Genomic DNA, 19,542 nt, shown 5'->3' on the forward strand with positions numbered 1-19,542 from the left:
TTCTAGACTAGCAAAACACTTGCTGCAGCCCAATTAGCCACAGAATGATACATTTGCGGAAGTTTAATATAAACGCTGCCCGTGCGAGACGACAGCGGTACGTACGGCTGATGGTGTGGTTTCTCTGAGTGATACTTTGAGGCTGGATTTGAAGTTTCACTGAGGGATGGGCCTGAACCTGAGAAGCTCTCCACATCTGCTCCTGAGGACCTGAGGCTGAGGAGGTTTTCGGAGAGTCTCCTTTGGTATGTGTCTCATTGTCGGCTGGGGAGAAAAGACAAACAAATACGTCAGACGGGAGTGACAGTATACAAAAAGCTAAAATTGTTTAAGTGTATGAGCATGGGTAAGAATGCAAAGAATAAAGTCGTGACATAAACCTCAACCAAAATAAAAGCAAACAAACACAAAAAAAAAAAAAAAAACTTGAGAATCTGCGGCAGCCTCGAGACCAGATCCGGTCCGGTCTATTTCTGATATTTGTTGCTTCTGTGTATCGGCGCGATCGGATTTCCCTGCACGCTGGCGGCGCTCGCCATTGTTGTGCGTTCTTGCAATTCAAAGAGCAGCTTTCATCAGCGACGGTATCATGGAATGCCATCAAAGTTGACCGGTGAGTCGCGGTGGCAACATGGAGAGTAAATATCAGCAGAAGTAAAAGGAAGCAGATGGCAGATGGTACCGCTTGTTTTTGTTTACCGGAGGAGAAATTGGACTTTTTTTTTTTTTTTTATTTGGTGTGACGAGTCACAACGCGGTAGAGCTACTTTCAAAATATGCCCGGAAAATAACGGAAAAAGCTTTGTTTGTTTCTGGTCGATTTTATGGACACTGTCGCGATCAGTATGCACATGTGCTCAGTCCTTGTACATGTTTTGTACAAGGAAGCTGTTTGGTTAATGCTCATTGAATGACACAAAAAAAAAAAAAAAAAAAAAAAAGCTCTTCAAGGTGAGGTCTCAAAGTGCATGTGTAAAGAGAGCTAAAGAACCTGCATGAATACGGCTAAACCCCAGGGTGACAATGTCAAATGCACAGCTCTTTCCTTTCTCTAAATCTGCAGCCAGCAAATCAGGCTGAAGCTAAATAGCCACCATAAAGTGGGCTGGAGTGACAATACTCTCCGTCAGTCCCATTATGTTCCACTTGGCAATGGCTGCAAAGTCAAGTGCAACACCTAGTGGTGAATGTCTTGTAATTGAAATCTTTGTCGTTTCCACCTGTCCAGCCCTACGTGCTGATTGTGTTTTTCGATTGTATTCGTTTACGATGGATAAAAGGATAAAACGAATAAAAGGACAATTACGTGTGATCACACTTCCACATGCACTGCAGCCACTGAGGGTATGTTGCTCGCATTATCTGTTTTCGCTGCCGAGCTCAACATGCATTTGTAGTGGCGGACTCACCAGCATGGGACTGCATGTGCTCCAGCAGGTTGTTGTAGAACTGGAACTGGATGCCACAGGCACCACAAGTGTAGGGTTCTAAAAAAATCACAAGGCCCAGAGGAGCGGTGACTCTTTATTGGTGGCAAAAAGGAAAATTCTATGTACTTGCTGATCAAGAGGCCTCTCCTGTCCCTATGCAGTGCATCTGGTGCAAATACAGAGGTGAGTGTCGCCAACATGTCACTTGTTGCAACTCGTGTGTGTGATGCATTTGGAAAGGCTTCCCGAAACCCTTAATATAGGAGTAACAGCGAAGGTAAAGGGTTGTAAAGGGGGGGGGGCTGATCGTGTGACCTCAATGTCTCCAGTTGGAATTGCGGCCTCTTGAAAACCCCGGTGTCTTGCACGACTATCCTACCCAATTAAGGCAAAAAACGACAAATAACTGCTAGTATCTTTCACACAAAACATTTTGTAGCACTTTTTTTTTTTTCTCCTAAGTGAGGTAAGTTGTAATAATAGTACACAGCAGTAACTGAGCACAGTGCAAACATAAAACAAGACTGCGTTATCACCCTCTGCAGACGTCCCGCGAATATAATGAAGCTTAATGCGGCAAACATTTAGAATCACGATTGACGATGGAGAAACTGTTTCCATCAAAAAGAAGTTGAAAGGAAAACAAACAAAAAAAAACAAAACAAACAAAAAAAAAACGAAATGAAGCATACCAGAAAAATTAAGGTGTAATGAAATGCGATAGCCCAAATACATGTCTTTTTGTTTTGAGCAACAAGGTGGGGTCGGACTTACTTTGTGTTGTAGAGAAGGAGTTGGCCACCAGGGGGCTTGGAGTTCCTGTGGACCAAAGGAGGACACAGGATTAATGTGACATTAACTGCATATAATCAATTTAAAATCTACATTTTTACAGGTTAAGTTATCCTGAAACACATTGATTTAATTAATCATCAAGTCATCAGGTTGAGTGAGCATCCTGGGCATCTTGTCACACAAGTAATTAAATACCCGAATAAATAAAAAAATACATCGCAGACATTTGCAGACATCAGTCCATATCTATTATACATAAGTTAGGCGTCATATGAATATCTGATTCAATCTAAAAAAAAATATACACACATTACATCTTGTGCTCTGCGTCTAAGTGTGCTCACACGGAGCTCACATCCGGTAAATTTATAATTAATTTAAAAAGTTAAAGTTTCAAATGAGCCAATGAGCTGTGGATACAGCTGCTGAAAACATTGTTGTTATTATGTAAGTTGTTACCAACCCAACTGTTAATTTGTTAAATTATCCTCTACAATTTTATGTAATATTACTGTTATAGTTGACAGCCTCTAGTCATTGTTGGTTCAAGGGCAATTACTCTCGTCATATTAACATTAACATTCAAAAACGTATGGTACAAGTATGGTAGGAACTGTGAGGTCACAATTAAATTATATCTTTGGAAAAGCAAATTTCAAATTGAAATAATTTAAAATAGGGCAGTGGAAGTGTAATTTAATGCATTACAATAAAATTGAAATGCCTGATTGAAAAGTAAAAATAATAATCAGAATAACTAAGTGGAAACAGCTATGAAATCCAATGCTAATTAATGTTTTAAATGCAAAAAAAACAAACAATTTCGGTACTTACCCATTTGGCATTTTATTTTTGCCATTTAAAAATCATTTTTCATCTGATGTTCAAAAGTTCATCTTCTCCATTTGACATTTAAAAATGCAATCTTTTCCATTAGGCATTTGTCATTCGGCGTTTCAAGCCATATGTAAATACGAAGGGTTGTCCGGGCTTTTGGGCGATATCACAGTGCATTCCCGATGGGTGACGTACGTCCAACGGCTGTTTCCACCTTCCCAAACATAATTTCTGTATCTTCAATCACGCAGAAAAAAAAAGTTTCCAAAAACCTTTTTCATCTCCTATTTAATAACCTAGGTTATTTAGAGAGTTATTACTATTCACTTATAGGGCGAACCATGCCGATACTAGCCTCGGATATTATCTACATTTGCAGGCAAACCATTTGTCAACCTCCTATCCAGATTTTTATTTCCATTTAACTATTATCAAAGGTTCACCTCTACATTGCTATAAATAAATCTGTATTTAAGTGACAATATGGTGCAGCATATGAGATGCATTTTTCAGTCAAATGGAAAGTCAAAGTGACCTTTAGGTTGTTTTTTTTTTTATATACATCACCTTTCAGTACAGTTTTACAGTCTTTATCTCTTCAACCTTGAGGACAAACAAAGCCTCAAAAGAAAGAACACTTTAAAAAAAATGGGCACTTAACCCTCCTTTATTAGCCCCAGCGCGGTTTCCTTAAGCAAAGCACTTAACCCTGACAGTTTCCTTGTATCTCACACAATGGCAGCAGTTCAGATTGTGGCTTCCATATGAGAATGTCAAAAGTATGTGAACATAATCGGTGCATTCCTGCAAAAGTGAAGAAACCCGGAATGAACAAAGAAAAAAAAAAAAAAGAGACATCAATGCTGTTATGAAGGACATGCAGTCAGGAGCACTCTTCTGTATGGAGACTAAAGCTGCGGCACCGCTATAAAGAGTCATCATACAAGACGATCCCAGGTGCGCGGCGTGGCCTGAGCGCCTTTTCCGTCTGATGAACGACAAAAGCAGCGGGCTGCAGCTCTGCACCATTCATAACGCGCCGATATGAGCACTGCAGCTCTGCTGTGGTTTCCTTTATGTAAATATTATTTTCCCCATTGATGCTGCAGTATTTCACAACCTGTGACCCATCCACTATTAATCAGAGTGTTTATTTTGCCAGAGGTGCAGCCTTAAGGGTGGAGGGAGGGTCCAACATGGGTGAGCTGCAGTGGCTTTTTGTGGACAGAGGGGGGAGCAAGACTGCATGAAAGCACACTGCAGGAGAACTTTAAAATCACATCATGCAGAGCTCAGTATGGGGTCAAGCCAGAACAAAAAAATGAGGAACAAAAAAATTTTTCTCCAATCTACTAATGCAGTATCAATTTCTATCCCTCATACCAATAAAGTCGGCATTCAGAGTCAAACAAATGTGATGTCTATATTTATGCAAATTAAAGTAAGGGATCGGTTATACTTGAATTAAAGGCTGACAGGCAACACATCCAGCCGTCGATGTGTGTTACATTGTAATCAATCCCATTTCTTCTTTCATCCATTTGATATTTCTTCATTTTTTCCGAGGTTCACCATTTCGTTGACCATGTAGCATTTGTACATCACTTCTTATCATCGGGAAAAATTCAATATCTGTTTCTCTGCCGGTTCACTTACTGAAGAAACCCGGGATCAACAATATTCCATGTAAGAAATTAATGTGTGCACGCAAGACTGAGTGATATTCAGGCGACAGAGTTTGTTTTGACGAATGTAGCCCCACCTATGATTCAGACTCAAAATGGCCAATTTTTCCCCTATGCTTTCTTTGAAGCTATTTGAATGTTGATGTCCTGAGTTCAGCACCGATCTCACTCTAATACAGTCGTAGAATTAATTACCCGAGTTGCTCGGGGCATTATCGCAAATGTGTGTGTGGGTGGGTGGGGGTGTGGGGGTTGTGGGGGGTGGGGTGCAGTGTTGACTAACATGAAAACACATTTTTCGGATAATGCTAATTAAAAAAAAAAAAACATCCAAAATTTTGAATTTATTTTTAACGGTTCATTCCATTTTCGGGCCGACTCACATTGATAATGTCAATTTAATTCAATTGGATTTGGGGTGTACAGCGGAGAGTATCCTGGAATTACAAAATGTGCCTCTCTCCTTTACCCCATGTGATTTATATATTTAAATTGCAGTCATGTTGCCTGTGCATTTACACTTTATTTTCCCCACTAGTCATTTCTGAGCCACGGCAGGAGAAAACAAATAATAATGTACCAGCAAGAGGCAATAATATTCTACCCCTTCCGGGTAGGAACCCTAATAATAGAACTCTTGACTTTGGTTTTATAAACTAACAATAGATGGATGATGCCACCTCCTCGACTGTTCTGTTCCTCTACAGTCTAAAATATTAACCCTTTCTTTCACATCAGTAACTTAAAAGTACACCTTTATGCTGAGAAATTCATTCGTTCCTAATGTAAAAATAAAGAAGGCTATATAGGTAAAAGCACATTTGGACACAAATGCATACACACCCGCATAATGTATATATAGAAAAATATATGACTCAGTGCTCACCGCTTGAATTCTGCGAGCTGTTTGTGTCAACCAGACTAGACTGGATTGCTCCCTCCAGTTTCCGTCTGAATGGGCCGTCTGTGAGTGAAAGGAGAAACGCTGGATGACACGATGCTGAAGAATGATCATTTCAAAAAAATATATGAATCTACGGCCTCTATAAGCTGCAAGGAGATTTTGCAAGGTTAAGGACATGAATGTGTAATCTTACTGTACGTCATGCAAATCAATCACATTGCAAATCTCGTCAAAACACGCTCCTCTTAATCCCATTTTTCACCCAACCATAAAAAAGGGTGTCATGCTTGAAATACTTTGTTATGCCATATTTTGAGCTTTTGTTATCAAGTTTTCAAATGTGTTTTCTATATTTGGGTGTTAAATGTAATATTTCAATTCAAATTTTTCAAACAGTAATATCAAGGAGAACAACAAATGAAAATGTGTTTCTGCTGTCAGTCTAGAAAAGAATTTAAGTTATAATTTAATCAAGTACAACAAGATGTGACATATGAAGGCCCAATGGGCTAAAATTAGCTTTTGTATTTTCATGATCCACACAGCACATTGTTAAATATACATTTATATGAGTAAAACAACAAAATCTACATTTTTTTCATCACTACTATATAAGGAAGACAAACAAACAATACACACATGTATATATTTACACACACACACACACACACACACACACGTGTGTGTGTGTGTGTGTATATCTATAGATATTTACTCACACACACACATATATATATATATACACACACAGACACACACACACACACACACACACATACACACACACACACACAAATATTTATATACAGGACTGTCTCAGAAAATACGAATATTGTGACAAAGTTCTTTATCTTCTGTAATGCAGTTAAAAAAAACAAAAATTACTTTTTCATGATATTCTAATATTTTGAGATAGGATTTTTTAGTTTTCTTAAGATGTAAGCCATAATCAGCAATATTAAAATAATAAAAGGCTTGCAATATTTCAGTTGATTTGTAATGAATCCAGAATGTATGACATTTTTGTTTTTGTAATTGCATTACAGAAGATAAAGAACTTTATCACAATATTCTAATTTTCTGTGACAGTCCTGTACATGTGTGTGTTTACTCACGTTTTATCTTTCCGGTCTGCCCGTGGCCAAATTTACCGATATCCCTACTCCCACATCCCTCTACCCGTGATGCCTTAAGATCAAAAGAGCCTGAGATGACAAACAAAAGAATAATTATTTACAGTTAGGGTGAAATCAATTGTGATCAATCTAAGAAAATAACAAAAAGAGCAATAAGAGCACTGTAAAACAATTTCCTATGTTATACTTTCAGATTATATTGATGCCGAGTATTACATCTGACATTTTAAAATCTAGCATTTAAAGTATTAAAAACCAACTCACCCATTGGTGTGTGGAGGGCCACATGCTCCTGGTATGGGTTGAAATACTTGTACTGCTTCCCACAGAACTCACAGACATAGCTTCCAGTTTCTCAAAAGGAAAAGAAAAAAAAAGAAACGCAAAATCCACGTCAGTTATAAAATTGGTAAACACCTGAAAGGAAGATTTAATGGGAGACTGTTCCCATCACTCATATACAGTAAGTACTTGTTTTTTGTGTAAAATATCTCTGTCATAGAAATCTCTGCAGAGATGCTTATTCATTTTCAGAATGTGGCTGCATATTTTGACTCATAAATAAAACAAGTAATAAGTAACCCAAACTGCATTTCCTCTTTCTTCTTCCAGACTGCTCATTCTGTGATTTAATCTAAATAAAAAAAAGAAATTTAATTTTCAAACATACTCAAGCAAATGTTCATATTTCAATTAGAAATCACAAATTTGGAAATTAAAATGCATTAGCAGAAATGCTTTTTCGTTTTTAGAACGTGGCTGCATATTGTGACTCAACTCAAATGATAATGAGTAATCCAAAATGCATTTCATTTTCTTCTTTAGGTGGCACAATTAAAAAGAAAAAGAACACTGCTTCCTTAGTTCCATCTTCTCCCGCACAATAAAGTGACCAAAAAAATCAAAATGGAAACGCTCAGCTGTTTACCTGGTTTCTGATCGCTGATACATGCTAGCACGGCACTCCCTAAAGTTATCAAGCAAATCCTACAATTACAGAACCAGATAGAATTGCAGGCAGTTTCTGAATCTGACACCCGTGACAGACTTGAGACTGTCAAGACTCGTCCACTAAAACTCAGAAGTCTCAGTTCTTGAACATCTTGATGTGCTGGATGGATCTTGGAAGGGGACGCCAGGCCAACAGCATCCCTTTCGCTGTGATCGAAACGCACCATGATAACGGTATCTGTTATGGCTGGTTATTCAGCCAAATTCTCTTAAAATTTGTTCAAGTCTGTCATGGGCAATTGATTCAGAAATTGTCTGCAATTATATCTGGTTCCGTGGTTGTAAGATCTGCTTGGTAGTATTAGTATTATGCCATGCTAACATGTAGCAGCTATCAGGTAAACGTGTTCTAGTACCAAAACAAGCCGCTGAGAAGAACATGGGCCACTGATGTCATTCCCCCTTCACATTTTTTTATTTTTGGTCACTTTTTTGTGGGGCGGTACATGAAAATGTGAAAGCAGTGTTCTTTTTGCTTTCTTTTTAATTGTATCATAAAGTGTGGCAACTAAAGAAGATGATGAAAATACAGTTTGGATTACTTATTACTCATTTACCTTATGAGTCAAAATATGCAGCCGCATTCTGAAAATGAAGAAGCATTTCTGCTCATGAATTTTAATTTTCAAATTTGACATTTCTAAATGAAATTTGATAACAATTTGCTGGCGTATGTTTTGAAAATTAAATCGAAAACGTCCTTTGCTTTTTCATTTGGATTAATTAAGTCACAGAATGAGCAGTCTGGTAGAAGAAAAGGAAAATACAGTTTGGATTACTTATTACTCATTTTATTTATGAGTCAAAATATACAGCCACATTCCGAAAGTGAAAAAGCATTTCTGCTCATGCATTTTAATTTGAATTATGATCATTATATGCTTCCATATGGGAGCACCCACAGAAAAGCTGAAACACTCCCAATCAACATATTGTAAGAGAAAAAACCCTGACTTACTAAAAACTTTACAAAGTGAACAATTCCATTTGAATCTACATTCTCTTGACAAAATCACCTTCTCCACTGTGGCAACTGTCTATCTTTCTCATGGTTTCTCTGAATGTGGGGAATGGTACAGGCCCCGCATGGTCAGAAACCAACAGCGAACAGAAATCCTTCCCGTGTCACATTGAGGGACTGATGTCCCCCAGTGTGAATATAAATAACAGTTGATGCACATGCACGTTGCATCTTGACGGGGGGGGGGGGGGACTCCATTGTCCATTTCAGACAAAAGAAATGGGCTGTTGTGCATAGAGATCCTCCCAATAATGCCAGTCTTACACATATCCCGGCCAAGCAATTTACAAAGAAAGGAATGTACTGCTAGTTAAAGAGCTTTCCATTGGGCCAGTATGTGTTCATCATAAAAAAATAAAATGGGAATACAATGAAAAATGACGATATAAAGCATCCTTACTTGGTCCAATTTTCTGATAGGGTTCAATTGGCTCCTCCTCTTTAAGGCCATCCACAGGTAACACAACCTGCTCATATGGATCTGAGAGGAAAAAGGGGGGGGGGCGAGAGGAAGAGAGATGAAAAAGCAAAGTTGTGCTTTTTTTCCCTAGAGTTTTCATAAATTCCGTCAACTCACATTGTTGCAACACATTTTTTTTCTATCACTTGCATTATTATTTGACTTGTTTTGAGGTGGATGTGCTCATTTTCACTTGTTCCTTACATATTCATGTATAAATATATTACCACGCATAACATTCGGAACAGTAGAAGAAATGTAACTAGCCAGACGTGCATCAGAATCTTCTTAATCTTTTCCGATTACATGAGAATGGAAAATTATCCCACTCTTGACATTTATACATTTTTCCTTAATGCCTCCCTCCATGCCTGCTGGAGGACTTCGGATTAATTATAATTATAAATCGCTAAAGGCAGGAAAGTGACATGACTATTAGAGAAAAAAAACAAAATGTATTGATAACAAAAGCAATGTAATGCTTAGCTTTATATGGCCATTTCAGAGATACAGCCTGCGTAAACACTCTGCGGGGTTCAGTATTTGGTGGTGTTTCTTTCACGGCACTTTATTTCTGGTCATTTGTTCATGGTAAAGAATTAAAACTATGTATAGGTGATGTCATGTCTCACACCTCAATTTTTTTGCTAATAAAAAAATATGCATTAAGACAATAGATTGGCCTAATTCTAATTATTCAGGTCCTCCAAAATCCTCTTCCAAGAGGTTATCATCACATGCATCTGAGCTCATGTGCATATTGTGCATAATCTGCTTGGATCCCTTAAATCACGTCTTCCTGCTACGTTGGATAGCTTATTTTGCAGCATTGTTCAAATGTTAATTAGTGTACTCCGTTGTTGCAGCTGCTAAATGAAATGCAAAGCCCAGGGTGTGACACAGGGATCATGGTGATGAATGGCTACCAAGTTAAAAAAAAAATTCCAGCTTTCAAATATGAAAGAGAAACACAAACAAAAAAAAAAACTAGTTACCATCTACAGCGTGTAGGTCACGATGTTCCTGGAAGCAGCTGTAGTATTTATACTTCTTGCCACAGATGTCGCATGAGTAACGGAAGCTACCTGCAGACCAACAGAAAGACATGGGTCAGCGCGGTTAAAAGAAAGCGCGGGCAGAATGAACATCAGAAGTAAAAAAAAAAACATATTTTTTAATTTGAAATAAGAAAGTAAAACTAGACTTGAGTTAGAGCCATGCATTTGGGTTGGTTCACTCACCGGTCCTGTTAGTTATCACTAATGAAGAGAGCCTATTCCAAGAAATTCAACCAATGAAACCACTTAACTAAAGTAACTAAGCTGGAACCCTCTCCTATGGTGCCATATCACAACTGTCCTGGTTCCAGTCCAGTTTCTATTTTTGTTTAGCATAGAACTATTTTGGTTTTAGGTTTGTCTTTCATGTTTTAAACCAACATAAAAATGCCGCTATTTGATATTTTGGAGATTATCCCCAACAATTAGTATACTAATTCTTGACTTGAACCATAGTGTGTCCGCTGATCCTGACATTTGGCCGCCAATGTTTAACAAAGTCCTAAAACTAAATGCTTGTGACCTCGAGCCCAAGCTGTAGCCAATGGCTAACATCTATATACCTTTTTCTTAGATTCATATACAATAAGAGTAAAAATGTAACATCTCTTCACAATCAATATCACAGGCACAGCAAATCAAGCCATGAGATACAATTGAGTATATGCATTGTAAATAACCCTACATTAAAACACTCTTGTTTGTTCATGCCAAAAATCAACCTGCAAGTTCATCTTAAAAAAATACAATTTCATGAAAAAGTTCAGTATTTTCATAACTCATTTCTGAGAGCGAAACCCATATATATCATATAGATTCATTACACAGAATAAAATATTTCAAGCCTGTATTTCTTAAAATGTTTGTGATTATGGCTTACAGATGATGAAAACCCCTAATTCTGTGTCTTAGAAAATTAGAATATTACATGTGATCGAAAAAAATAAAAAATTTAAACAGAAGTGTCTGGGCTTCTGAAAAGTGTTCCCTTTCTATACACTCAATATTTGGTCAGAAACCCTTTTGCATAGATTGCTGCATCAACGCGGTTTGGTGTGGAGCCGGTCGGCCTGTGGCAAGGCTCAGCTTGAATGGAAGCCGAGGTTGCTTGATAGCTGCCTTGTTGGGTTTGTGTCGCTCTATGGGCTCTACGAGATTCAGGTCGGGCGAGTTTGCTGGCTAATCCAGCACAGTATCATCATGGTCACTGGACCAGCTTTTGGTGCCTTTGGTAGCGTGGGTACTAAGTCCTGCTGGAAAATGAAGCATCTCCATAAAGCTAGTCAGCAGAAGGAAGCATGAAGTGCTCTAAAATGTCCTGGTAGACTTGCTGCGGTGACGGAAATCATCACTAACTGTGGAAACTGGATTCTCTTCCTCCAGACTCATGGACTTTGATTTCCAAATAACGAGCAAAATTTACTCTGCACCGAAACAGGACACTGGACCACTGAGCAACATTCCATTTCTTTTACTCCATAGCTCAGGTAAGACGGTTCAGACGTTGTTTCTGGTTCAGGAGCAGTCTCGCACGAGGAACATTTGTCTAGTAATACCGTAATTTTCCAGACGACAAGCCACGACTTTTTCACTTAAACAGCAATGCGGCTAATATAAGGATTTGTTGTTTTTTTTTATCCTCATCACATTGGACCGATGAAATGACCGGGAAATTCTGAATCCGTTCGACTCCGACACCAAAGAAGACGACTTTGACAGTTTTACTGGGCAGGAGGAAGCCCAAGATAGCGATCAGCGAGCCGTCGCGCCTTATATTGAGGTCACTCAATTGTCCGGAAATTACGGTAGTCACTGCGTAGTGGCTCTTGATGCGCTGATTCCAGCTCTGTCCACTCCTTGTGAATTCTTGAATGGATTTTGATTGACAATCCCCTCAAGGCTGCAGTTACCCCTTCTGCTGATGCACCTTATCCTACCACGCCTCCACTCAACCTTCTATGACTATTCTTGGATGCCGCACTGTGAACGACCAGCATCTTTTGCAACAATCTTTTGTGGCCTCCTTAGTTATCAACAACGTTGCCCCACCTAGCCTCTAACCTCGTGGCGCCTGGAAGGGGACGCTCTACCATCGGCATCTCTTTCTATGTGATCAAAACATATTTGTTGCATGATCTCAAATTGGAGGACATAGCGGAGCTGGTTGATCCTGGGAAGGGGTTAGCTCAGGCAATGTCGTTGAAAACTATCTGTTAGGGCAGAGAATTCAGCCAAGCTCGCCATAACCTGCTCTGTGAGCCTGTGACCGGCATCCGATTCAGAAATCGTCAGCAATTCTGTCGTTTTCCGTATTTTAAGATTTTCACGACAGCGTTAGGGAGTGACATGCTAACAAGTATCAGCCACTAGGTAAACAGCTGAGTGTGCGCTGTATTTAAGCGCCCGAACAACCCGCAAAGAGGAAGATCGGCCACTGACATTTTTGGTCACTTTTTTGCAGGGCGGGCATGAAAATGAGCTATGTTGTTTGGATTACTTATTCATTTTATTTAGCTTATTTATTCAGTTTAAATATACAGCTACATTCTGGAAATGAAAAAAAGCATTTCTGTTCATGCATTTTAATTTTCAAATATGATAAGTAATTGAAATTTGATAACCATTTGCTGGTTTTGTAAATTAAATCTTAAATGTCCTTTGCTTTTTCATCTGGATTAAGTTAAGAGAATGAGCAGTCCAATAGAAGAAAATGAAAATGCTGTTGGATTACTAATTACTCTTTTGTTCTGAGCCAAACTCCGAGGCACATTCTGAAAATGAAAAAGAATTTCTCCAAATGGATTTGTCTTTGAGTAGTTATCATTTATGGTTCCATGGTGTGACACAATAACTTTCCAATATTGAACTTAGACACAGAATTCGGGGTTTCAATATGTGCAAGCCATAATGATGTGAAAGGTCAAGAAATAAACGGTTGAATTGATTTAGTCTACGTTAAATGGATTTATATAATATGGGAGTTTCACTTTCTTAAATGAGCGACAAATACTCAACTTTTCATGATATTAAATTTTTTTTAGATGTACCTGTATTTGTGTTGAAGACATCTGAACTGTTCTGAATAGGAAAAATTATACGAATGACCAAACAATGACAATTTATATTTGTGGGTCCGTTAACGATGTACATCATCAGTGCTGCGTTGACAGTTCATTTGCTGGTGGGATGCAGATACATGCATATACGTGAGTGAAATATTTGGAATTCTACAGAATTCCAACATCATGCAGTCGTCCCAAAAGTACTGCTATCATGGTAGTCGGCAGCACCCTTTCAAACAGTTGCATACATGACAAAGTGCAAGTAAGTACAACTGATGTGGTAAATATGAGTTTTGTTAAGAATGATACAGATACTTTAAATGAAAGCTCCAGTGTGTTGTGTTAGGTGAAGGGTTTAATCTCGTTGAACACGAGTAGTCTACTACTACCTTTGAGGTTCTTTGGGTCCTCATAAAAAACTGTGAAGAAAAAAATATAGATTATATAAACTTCAGTCCTTATCATACCTGGGAGAAACTCAATCAATTTCAGAGGTGTTAATCATTTAAATTCCAGCCTTCGTAATAATGCAACACTATTGTTTTGATAAGTTTGTGAGAGTGTGTGTGTGTGTGTGTGTAGTGCAGAAGATCATGTTACCACTCCCTCTTGTGTACACACACCCACACACACATACACAAACACACACACACTTCCAAATCAGTCATACTGTAACTAGTGTCTCAGGTATTCCATGCTATATTCTAAAAATCGAAAAGTACATGCACCTGCATGTAGATGTGGGGAACTTGGGGAAAATGTGTTCATACATCTGCATCTGAGCGCTGGAGGAGGAATATTTTGTGTGCTTATATAAGAAGAAATGGTTATGACATTGCACCATTTTTCTAGTATGAAGACTTTGGTGTTTGTTGTTTGACTGTAGTTACATAAATAAACGCTAAAATAAATGTGTGCGCATAGCATGTGCAAACACACACGCACGCGCACACGCACACGCACACATCATTTAGACCTCTCGACCTACACATAGAGCTAATTTACACCATAAAACATTTGACTGTTGTTTTAAAGAAGTACAAATAATTGTCATGGTGAGACTACAGTGTGAAAACAGATACTTGTGAAGTTCTGGCTTTTTATTAAACTCCATATAGTCATGGACTCAAAATGTGGGTTTTATTGTGTGGGGTGGGAGGTCACTGAGATCCACATGGTCAATAAGTCTGTTAAGGGGACAACATTTCAATAAACTTTGATAGTGTGTAAGTACAGAGAACTGTGGTTGAGCTTCCAAGAGAAATGCATTGATGCAGAGTGTCATGGTCATGTGGCAAAATAAAACCATACTGGGTTGAGAAGGCATACAGAGCAGATCTGTGATTTTGAAAACGCAACGTCTTATTTCTTAAGGGTTTCAGGCAATGGTGCACTTTTTTCATGGTTGCTTATACACTTTCATTGTTTTCAATAGAACATGAAACCATGCGTAATTGCATTTTTTTTATTGCATCTCTTCAACCCAAACAACTATGTGACTTATAAGGGTCAAAACTTAATGACTTCAATAAAATGTGGACTAGATCAGCTGAAAAGGATCTAAATCCAAGCCCAATGGTGAATATTCAGGATTCAAACTCTAAGAGATTATTTTCTGGGACAATTTCATTTGATATGTAACAGCTCTGCCAATCACTAGGTTTCCTCCTTTTTTTTTTTAACTGCATTATCCATTAATAGAAAAGTCATTAACTTCTTCTGAGGATGCGGGGAGTCCTGAGATTTCTTCCTTTTCACTTCATTGTAATTCAACGAAATTTAATGCATATTTTTTGCTAGGCTGGTGGAGGGTAAGAAACTAAGAGCATTCCAGATGCAGATAACTTGACCTGCGTCTGCTAATCTTCTTGCACAGGTGGCTATTGACAATTAAAAGCACTGCTAGCCTGCTGGCTAGTAAAGTAAGGAGCCTGTTAGAGGGCCATCTATGGCGAACACTTTTCCGCTCTTTTGTTTGTAGTCCCGTGATGGGGGGTGTCTCTGTCTCCCTTGCAGTGTGCCTGATGTTGCGTTGCTGACTGTTTACGACATCACTACGCCATCATTTATTAGGGGTGGTTTGAGGAAAGAGGTTTGATGCTGCATTTTAAGAACTGCGGCTCCTCCATTGCATTACAGATATTCCATTAAGGATCTTCTTTTTTTTTTTGTTTGTTTGTTTGTAATTTTTTAAGGGGCCAACGAATGTCATTTATGCTTATATGCCAACAAGGATAACGCTACGGTGCTTAAACCTAATTGCGTTTCCGTTCTATCTCGAAGCTTGCAAATCGTGGATTTCCTCACCAATTATCATAATTAAAAATGTTTTCCATAAATTACTGGGTATCTGGCATTTGTCAGTGTAATTAAAAGGTCATAAAACATCTTTCTCCAAGCACATGTGAGGCCTGCTCCTCCTAAATTAATATCACAGTAAGAAGGCCTTTGGCATCGCCAGACGTTTGGAGTGTTCATAACTATAAATACTGAGAGGAGGGACAACCCTTTATTTAAGAAAGGTAGAAGTTGAAGCAGAAGTTGAAGGTCCTCCTCTACATGTGTATTCGGGAAAATGTTTTTTGTGCCGCTGCTTGGATGTCCGTACCCATACGCTGGATATCTGGCGTCTTTGAGGTACACTAAAACAGCATTGAAGACTGTAGCGTCATTGCATGTTCCTCCGTGACTAACCGCAAATTATTTTTCCATGGAATCACAGAGCTCTCCTGTCACATCGGGCATTTTTTGCTCTTCAGTTCCACAGTAAGGACTGCAACTATTCACATCGGTCCAACAGGTGCAAACGTTAATGCTCCATCTTCTGTACAAACTGGTATTCCATATTCAGCCAGTTATTCTTAGGGTGCACGTAGGCCTACATTGTCATCCTGTTTCCTCCACTCATTTATTCAGGGTTTTTCCTTTAACTTGCCATCTGTCTGCGTGTATTGTGTTACAGTTGCAGCCTTGGTGCTGTGTGAGTTTTTAGTGTGGTGCTGCTGCCGTCAGAATGTTTTTTTTTCCTTTTTTCCAACTCTATTCCAGGAAATCCTCCTCCAGGTGACTGAGCACACGTGGCTCGACATGATAGGAGATTTGCAACTGGTTTGCTGGTGGACCATTTTTTGAGCGCGTCCAGGCTGTACAAGTGCCAAATAATATCTTTGTCCTTCCTATGAGGGATATTATGTTCGGTAAGGTGAAAGTTTACTTTTCACTCCATTCCTACCCCCCACCCCCGGAATGGTTGTTATGTATCATCAGATTTAGTATTTTAAAAGTATTACAAAAGGTGGAAACATTAAAATTCCTTCCATTAACAACCAGTCTGTTTCCCTGAATTCTTTTCTGGACTTACAATATTCAAAATAACATGTTACCGGTTCTTCTGACGGCTGTTATTCTACTTTTTATTATTATGTGTAATCTACAGTTGATGATTATGCTCGAGCACAATTTATCTAGCGGGATCAATAAAATACATCAATATCTATAAAGCAGATACTTTTGTCTGTACCATGTTGGTAATGGCCATTCACAGAGTGATTGCCAAAGAGTGCATGTAGGAAGCTTTATAAATAACTCAAGTACTACTCGGAGGTACGAGTATTTTTAGTCCTAATCAAACTTTCAACGTGACTCCTAGGAGTGATTTTGAGGTGCCTGAGAAGAACCCGCCCTTTTGGCTGATAGATAGAGGATGTCATTAGGAGAACTTTCTCCACATCCCGAGCCGACATTTATTTCAATATGTAACTCAAGAGTTATAGCCGTAGAAATAGAGAGCCGCTTTTCTCTTGTAGGTGAAAAGAGTTACCATAAGACAGTAAGTCTAAGAGTAAACAATGTACTTAAATCCTGGCTAATTCAAACAGAAAAACATTACACCGATCATAAGAATATGATTTCTGTATGTGATGTCACGGAAGGTTGAATGCTGCCTCAGAGGTGGAAAATGGTGAAATGAACGGATATTGTTTTTAATTATTGAAAATCCATGACAATGAGGGAGCGTAATAAAGCGTTTAGCCAAGTAACGCGCATGGGGGGCGGGGAGTGTACTCAAATATACATTTAGATGTCGTTTCCACTCTTAATGATCTGCTCGGTGAAATGATCCATATATGAAAAAAAAAAACAAAAACAAACAAAGCTTGTGTTTCGGTGATAATCAAGTTGAGTGAATGTGTGCACAAAAGTGTACTCACTGTTAGGTGCCTGGGGAAGACCATCTGCAACCATGCTTTCTGATTCTACGGTGGAAAAATTGAACGTAAGTGTGAGTGAAGACATACATACATAGCTTTCAGCTTGCAACTTGTCCTAAACCTGTTTTCACTCAGATTAGAAGACTTCGGAGACAAAAACAAAACAAAAAGTCAAGACATGATATGAGTCATGCAGAGGATATGAATTATTTTAGGGACCATATGGAAAAGGAGGAAATATGTCATTATTTGGCTTTCAAGACAAAAATAATGAAATGAAAAAAAAAAAAATAAAAAAAATCATTCAACTATTCTCTTCTTCTCTGCTCACCTCTGTGTGCCCTGACGTGTGTCTGAAAGCAGTTGTAATACTTGTACTTCTTGCCACATATTCCACATACATAGGAACCTGCAGGAGAATTCAGAACAGTTTCATGAAAAAGAAATAACAAAAAAAAAAATTGGAAAATAAAAAAATGTGAACCTTTTGTTCCTCACAGCAATGCCCGACTCGAATAAGTGGAAAGAAAACGAGTCTCTTTAAATAGCAATGAATACAGCTCGACAGCATCACAAACGTTTTAAAATTAACCTTCAAAATAAAATCAAGTCTGATCTCAAACACATTAAAAAGCATAATTCTCATGAAAGGAAAGATTAGCTGCAAGTCTAGTAAACAGCATTAATGCTGCATGTGTTATCAAGACATACCAAATAGATTTGGCAAAAGTTTTTTAATTATCCCACATTTTACATCAGTAAAGGGGTTTTTACTGCGTTCAACTTTTAATATCGGGTACTGTTGCCAAAAAGTGAGCAATGGCAAAAATCTGATGGATGGAATGTCTAAAGCCAAGACGGGCCTTTTTCAACTGCAACTGGTCAGGATAAACTCGCCTGCCTTACTTTCAAAGTCAGTGTTTATCGCACTTTGGGTCTGCGAGCCAGCAAAAACCATGCGCCATGTTCCATTTGAAATAATGAATGCTAAAAAATTAATATTAAACAACTTGAGAAGGCGATATAATAATTACAGGGCCTGTTACATTAGTTTTAACTAGGTTTGCACATTTGCATACACAAAATTTTGCAGCCCCCCCCTTACCCTGGACACATTGTGAGTATTGCATGAAAACATGAGCAAACCTGCCTCTTAAAAATGAAATGAAAATACTAACTCATAAACTTTAATATTTACCAACAACGACACAGCCTCGTAACATACAGGTGGTTGCGAGATTCCTGTCTATATTTGTAGCTTCTTTTAAACCAACTAAATGAATACACAGCAAAGTGGACTCGAAAGTTGTCTTTTTTTTTTTTTTTTCTTTTTTTTTACGTCTTATGACCAACAAATGAGTCATCTGTCTCCACAAAATAACTCGGTGAATAAATCATCGCTCAAAATGTGTACTTCTGAGTATGTATGTATCTATTTGCTTTTTTGGGGGAACTTATTTTGGATTTGTAAACTAACTGTAAAGCTGCATAAGGAACCAGTTCTTATTAATCCAAATATTGATTTACCGCATTATGTGTGTGCATCAAATCTACACACCTATGCACGAGTCTGTGCTCTTCGTTGGAGGAGGAGTACCAAGGGCAAACATACCCTCGGTTTGAGGTCGGCGGGATCCACTCGGTCTGGCCTCATTGCCTCCGATGACAACGCAGATCTCAGCGGGGTTGGCTTCACCAACTTTTCCATTACTTGTTTCTGGGGTTCCGGGCTCTTTCTTCACGGTGACGGGAGGTGAGTTGGCACTCTTGGTCGCTGTAGCTAATGATGGCGAAGGGCCATCCGTGGCTGCGCTCCCGCCATCAACCTGCTCCTTGCCGGAATTGGGTGATTCTTGCACGCTCATGACTCCACCTCCTCTGACCCCGGGGTTCTGAACAATAGGGAGCGCACAGTGACGAGAGGGGAAAACG

The 19,542-nt window shown here is 38.7% G+C and overlaps 1 protein-coding gene across 4 annotated transcripts in view; it reads right to left on the minus strand.

Moving 5' to 3' along the window:
- The window catches only part of znf618 (zinc finger protein 618), a 35,594-nt gene that overhangs the window by 4,025 nt on the left and 12,027 nt on the right, over nt 1-19,542 (minus strand). The window contains exons 2-13 of one of the 4 annotated variants that reach the window (XM_086152130.1): nt 19,223-19,502; nt 17,942-18,019; nt 17,611-17,655; nt 13,789-13,818; nt 10,275-10,364; nt 9,220-9,300; nt 7,052-7,141; nt 6,767-6,856; nt 5,634-5,711; nt 2,205-2,249; nt 1,410-1,487; nt 106-264 (exon numbers count right to left, since the gene is read on the minus strand). In XM_086152130.1, the coding sequence (XP_086008256.1) occupies nt 106-264; nt 1,410-1,487; nt 2,205-2,249; nt 5,634-5,711; nt 6,767-6,856; nt 7,052-7,141; nt 9,220-9,300; nt 10,275-10,364; nt 13,789-13,818; nt 17,611-17,655; nt 17,942-18,019; nt 19,223-19,475 (1,117 nt within the window). In that variant the 5' untranslated portion in view covers nt 19,476-19,502. Of the gene's footprint in view, nt 1-105; nt 265-1,409; nt 1,488-2,204; nt 2,250-5,633; nt 5,712-6,766; nt 6,857-7,051; nt 7,142-9,219; nt 9,301-10,274; nt 10,365-13,788; nt 13,819-17,610; nt 17,656-17,941; nt 18,020-19,168; nt 19,503-19,542 lie in introns of all 4 variants that reach the window. The other 3 variants (XM_086152129.1, XM_086152131.1, XM_086152132.1) reach the window with 3 other exon arrangements.

This window comes from Fistularia commersonii, chromosome 9, assembly GCF_037954325.1.
Source record: "Fistularia commersonii isolate RoL2024-O1a breed Wild chromosome 9, RoL_Fcom_v1.0, whole genome shotgun sequence".
In the NCBI taxonomy this organism is placed as follows: domain Eukaryota; kingdom Metazoa; phylum Chordata; class Actinopteri; order Syngnathiformes; family Fistulariidae; genus Fistularia; species Fistularia commersonii.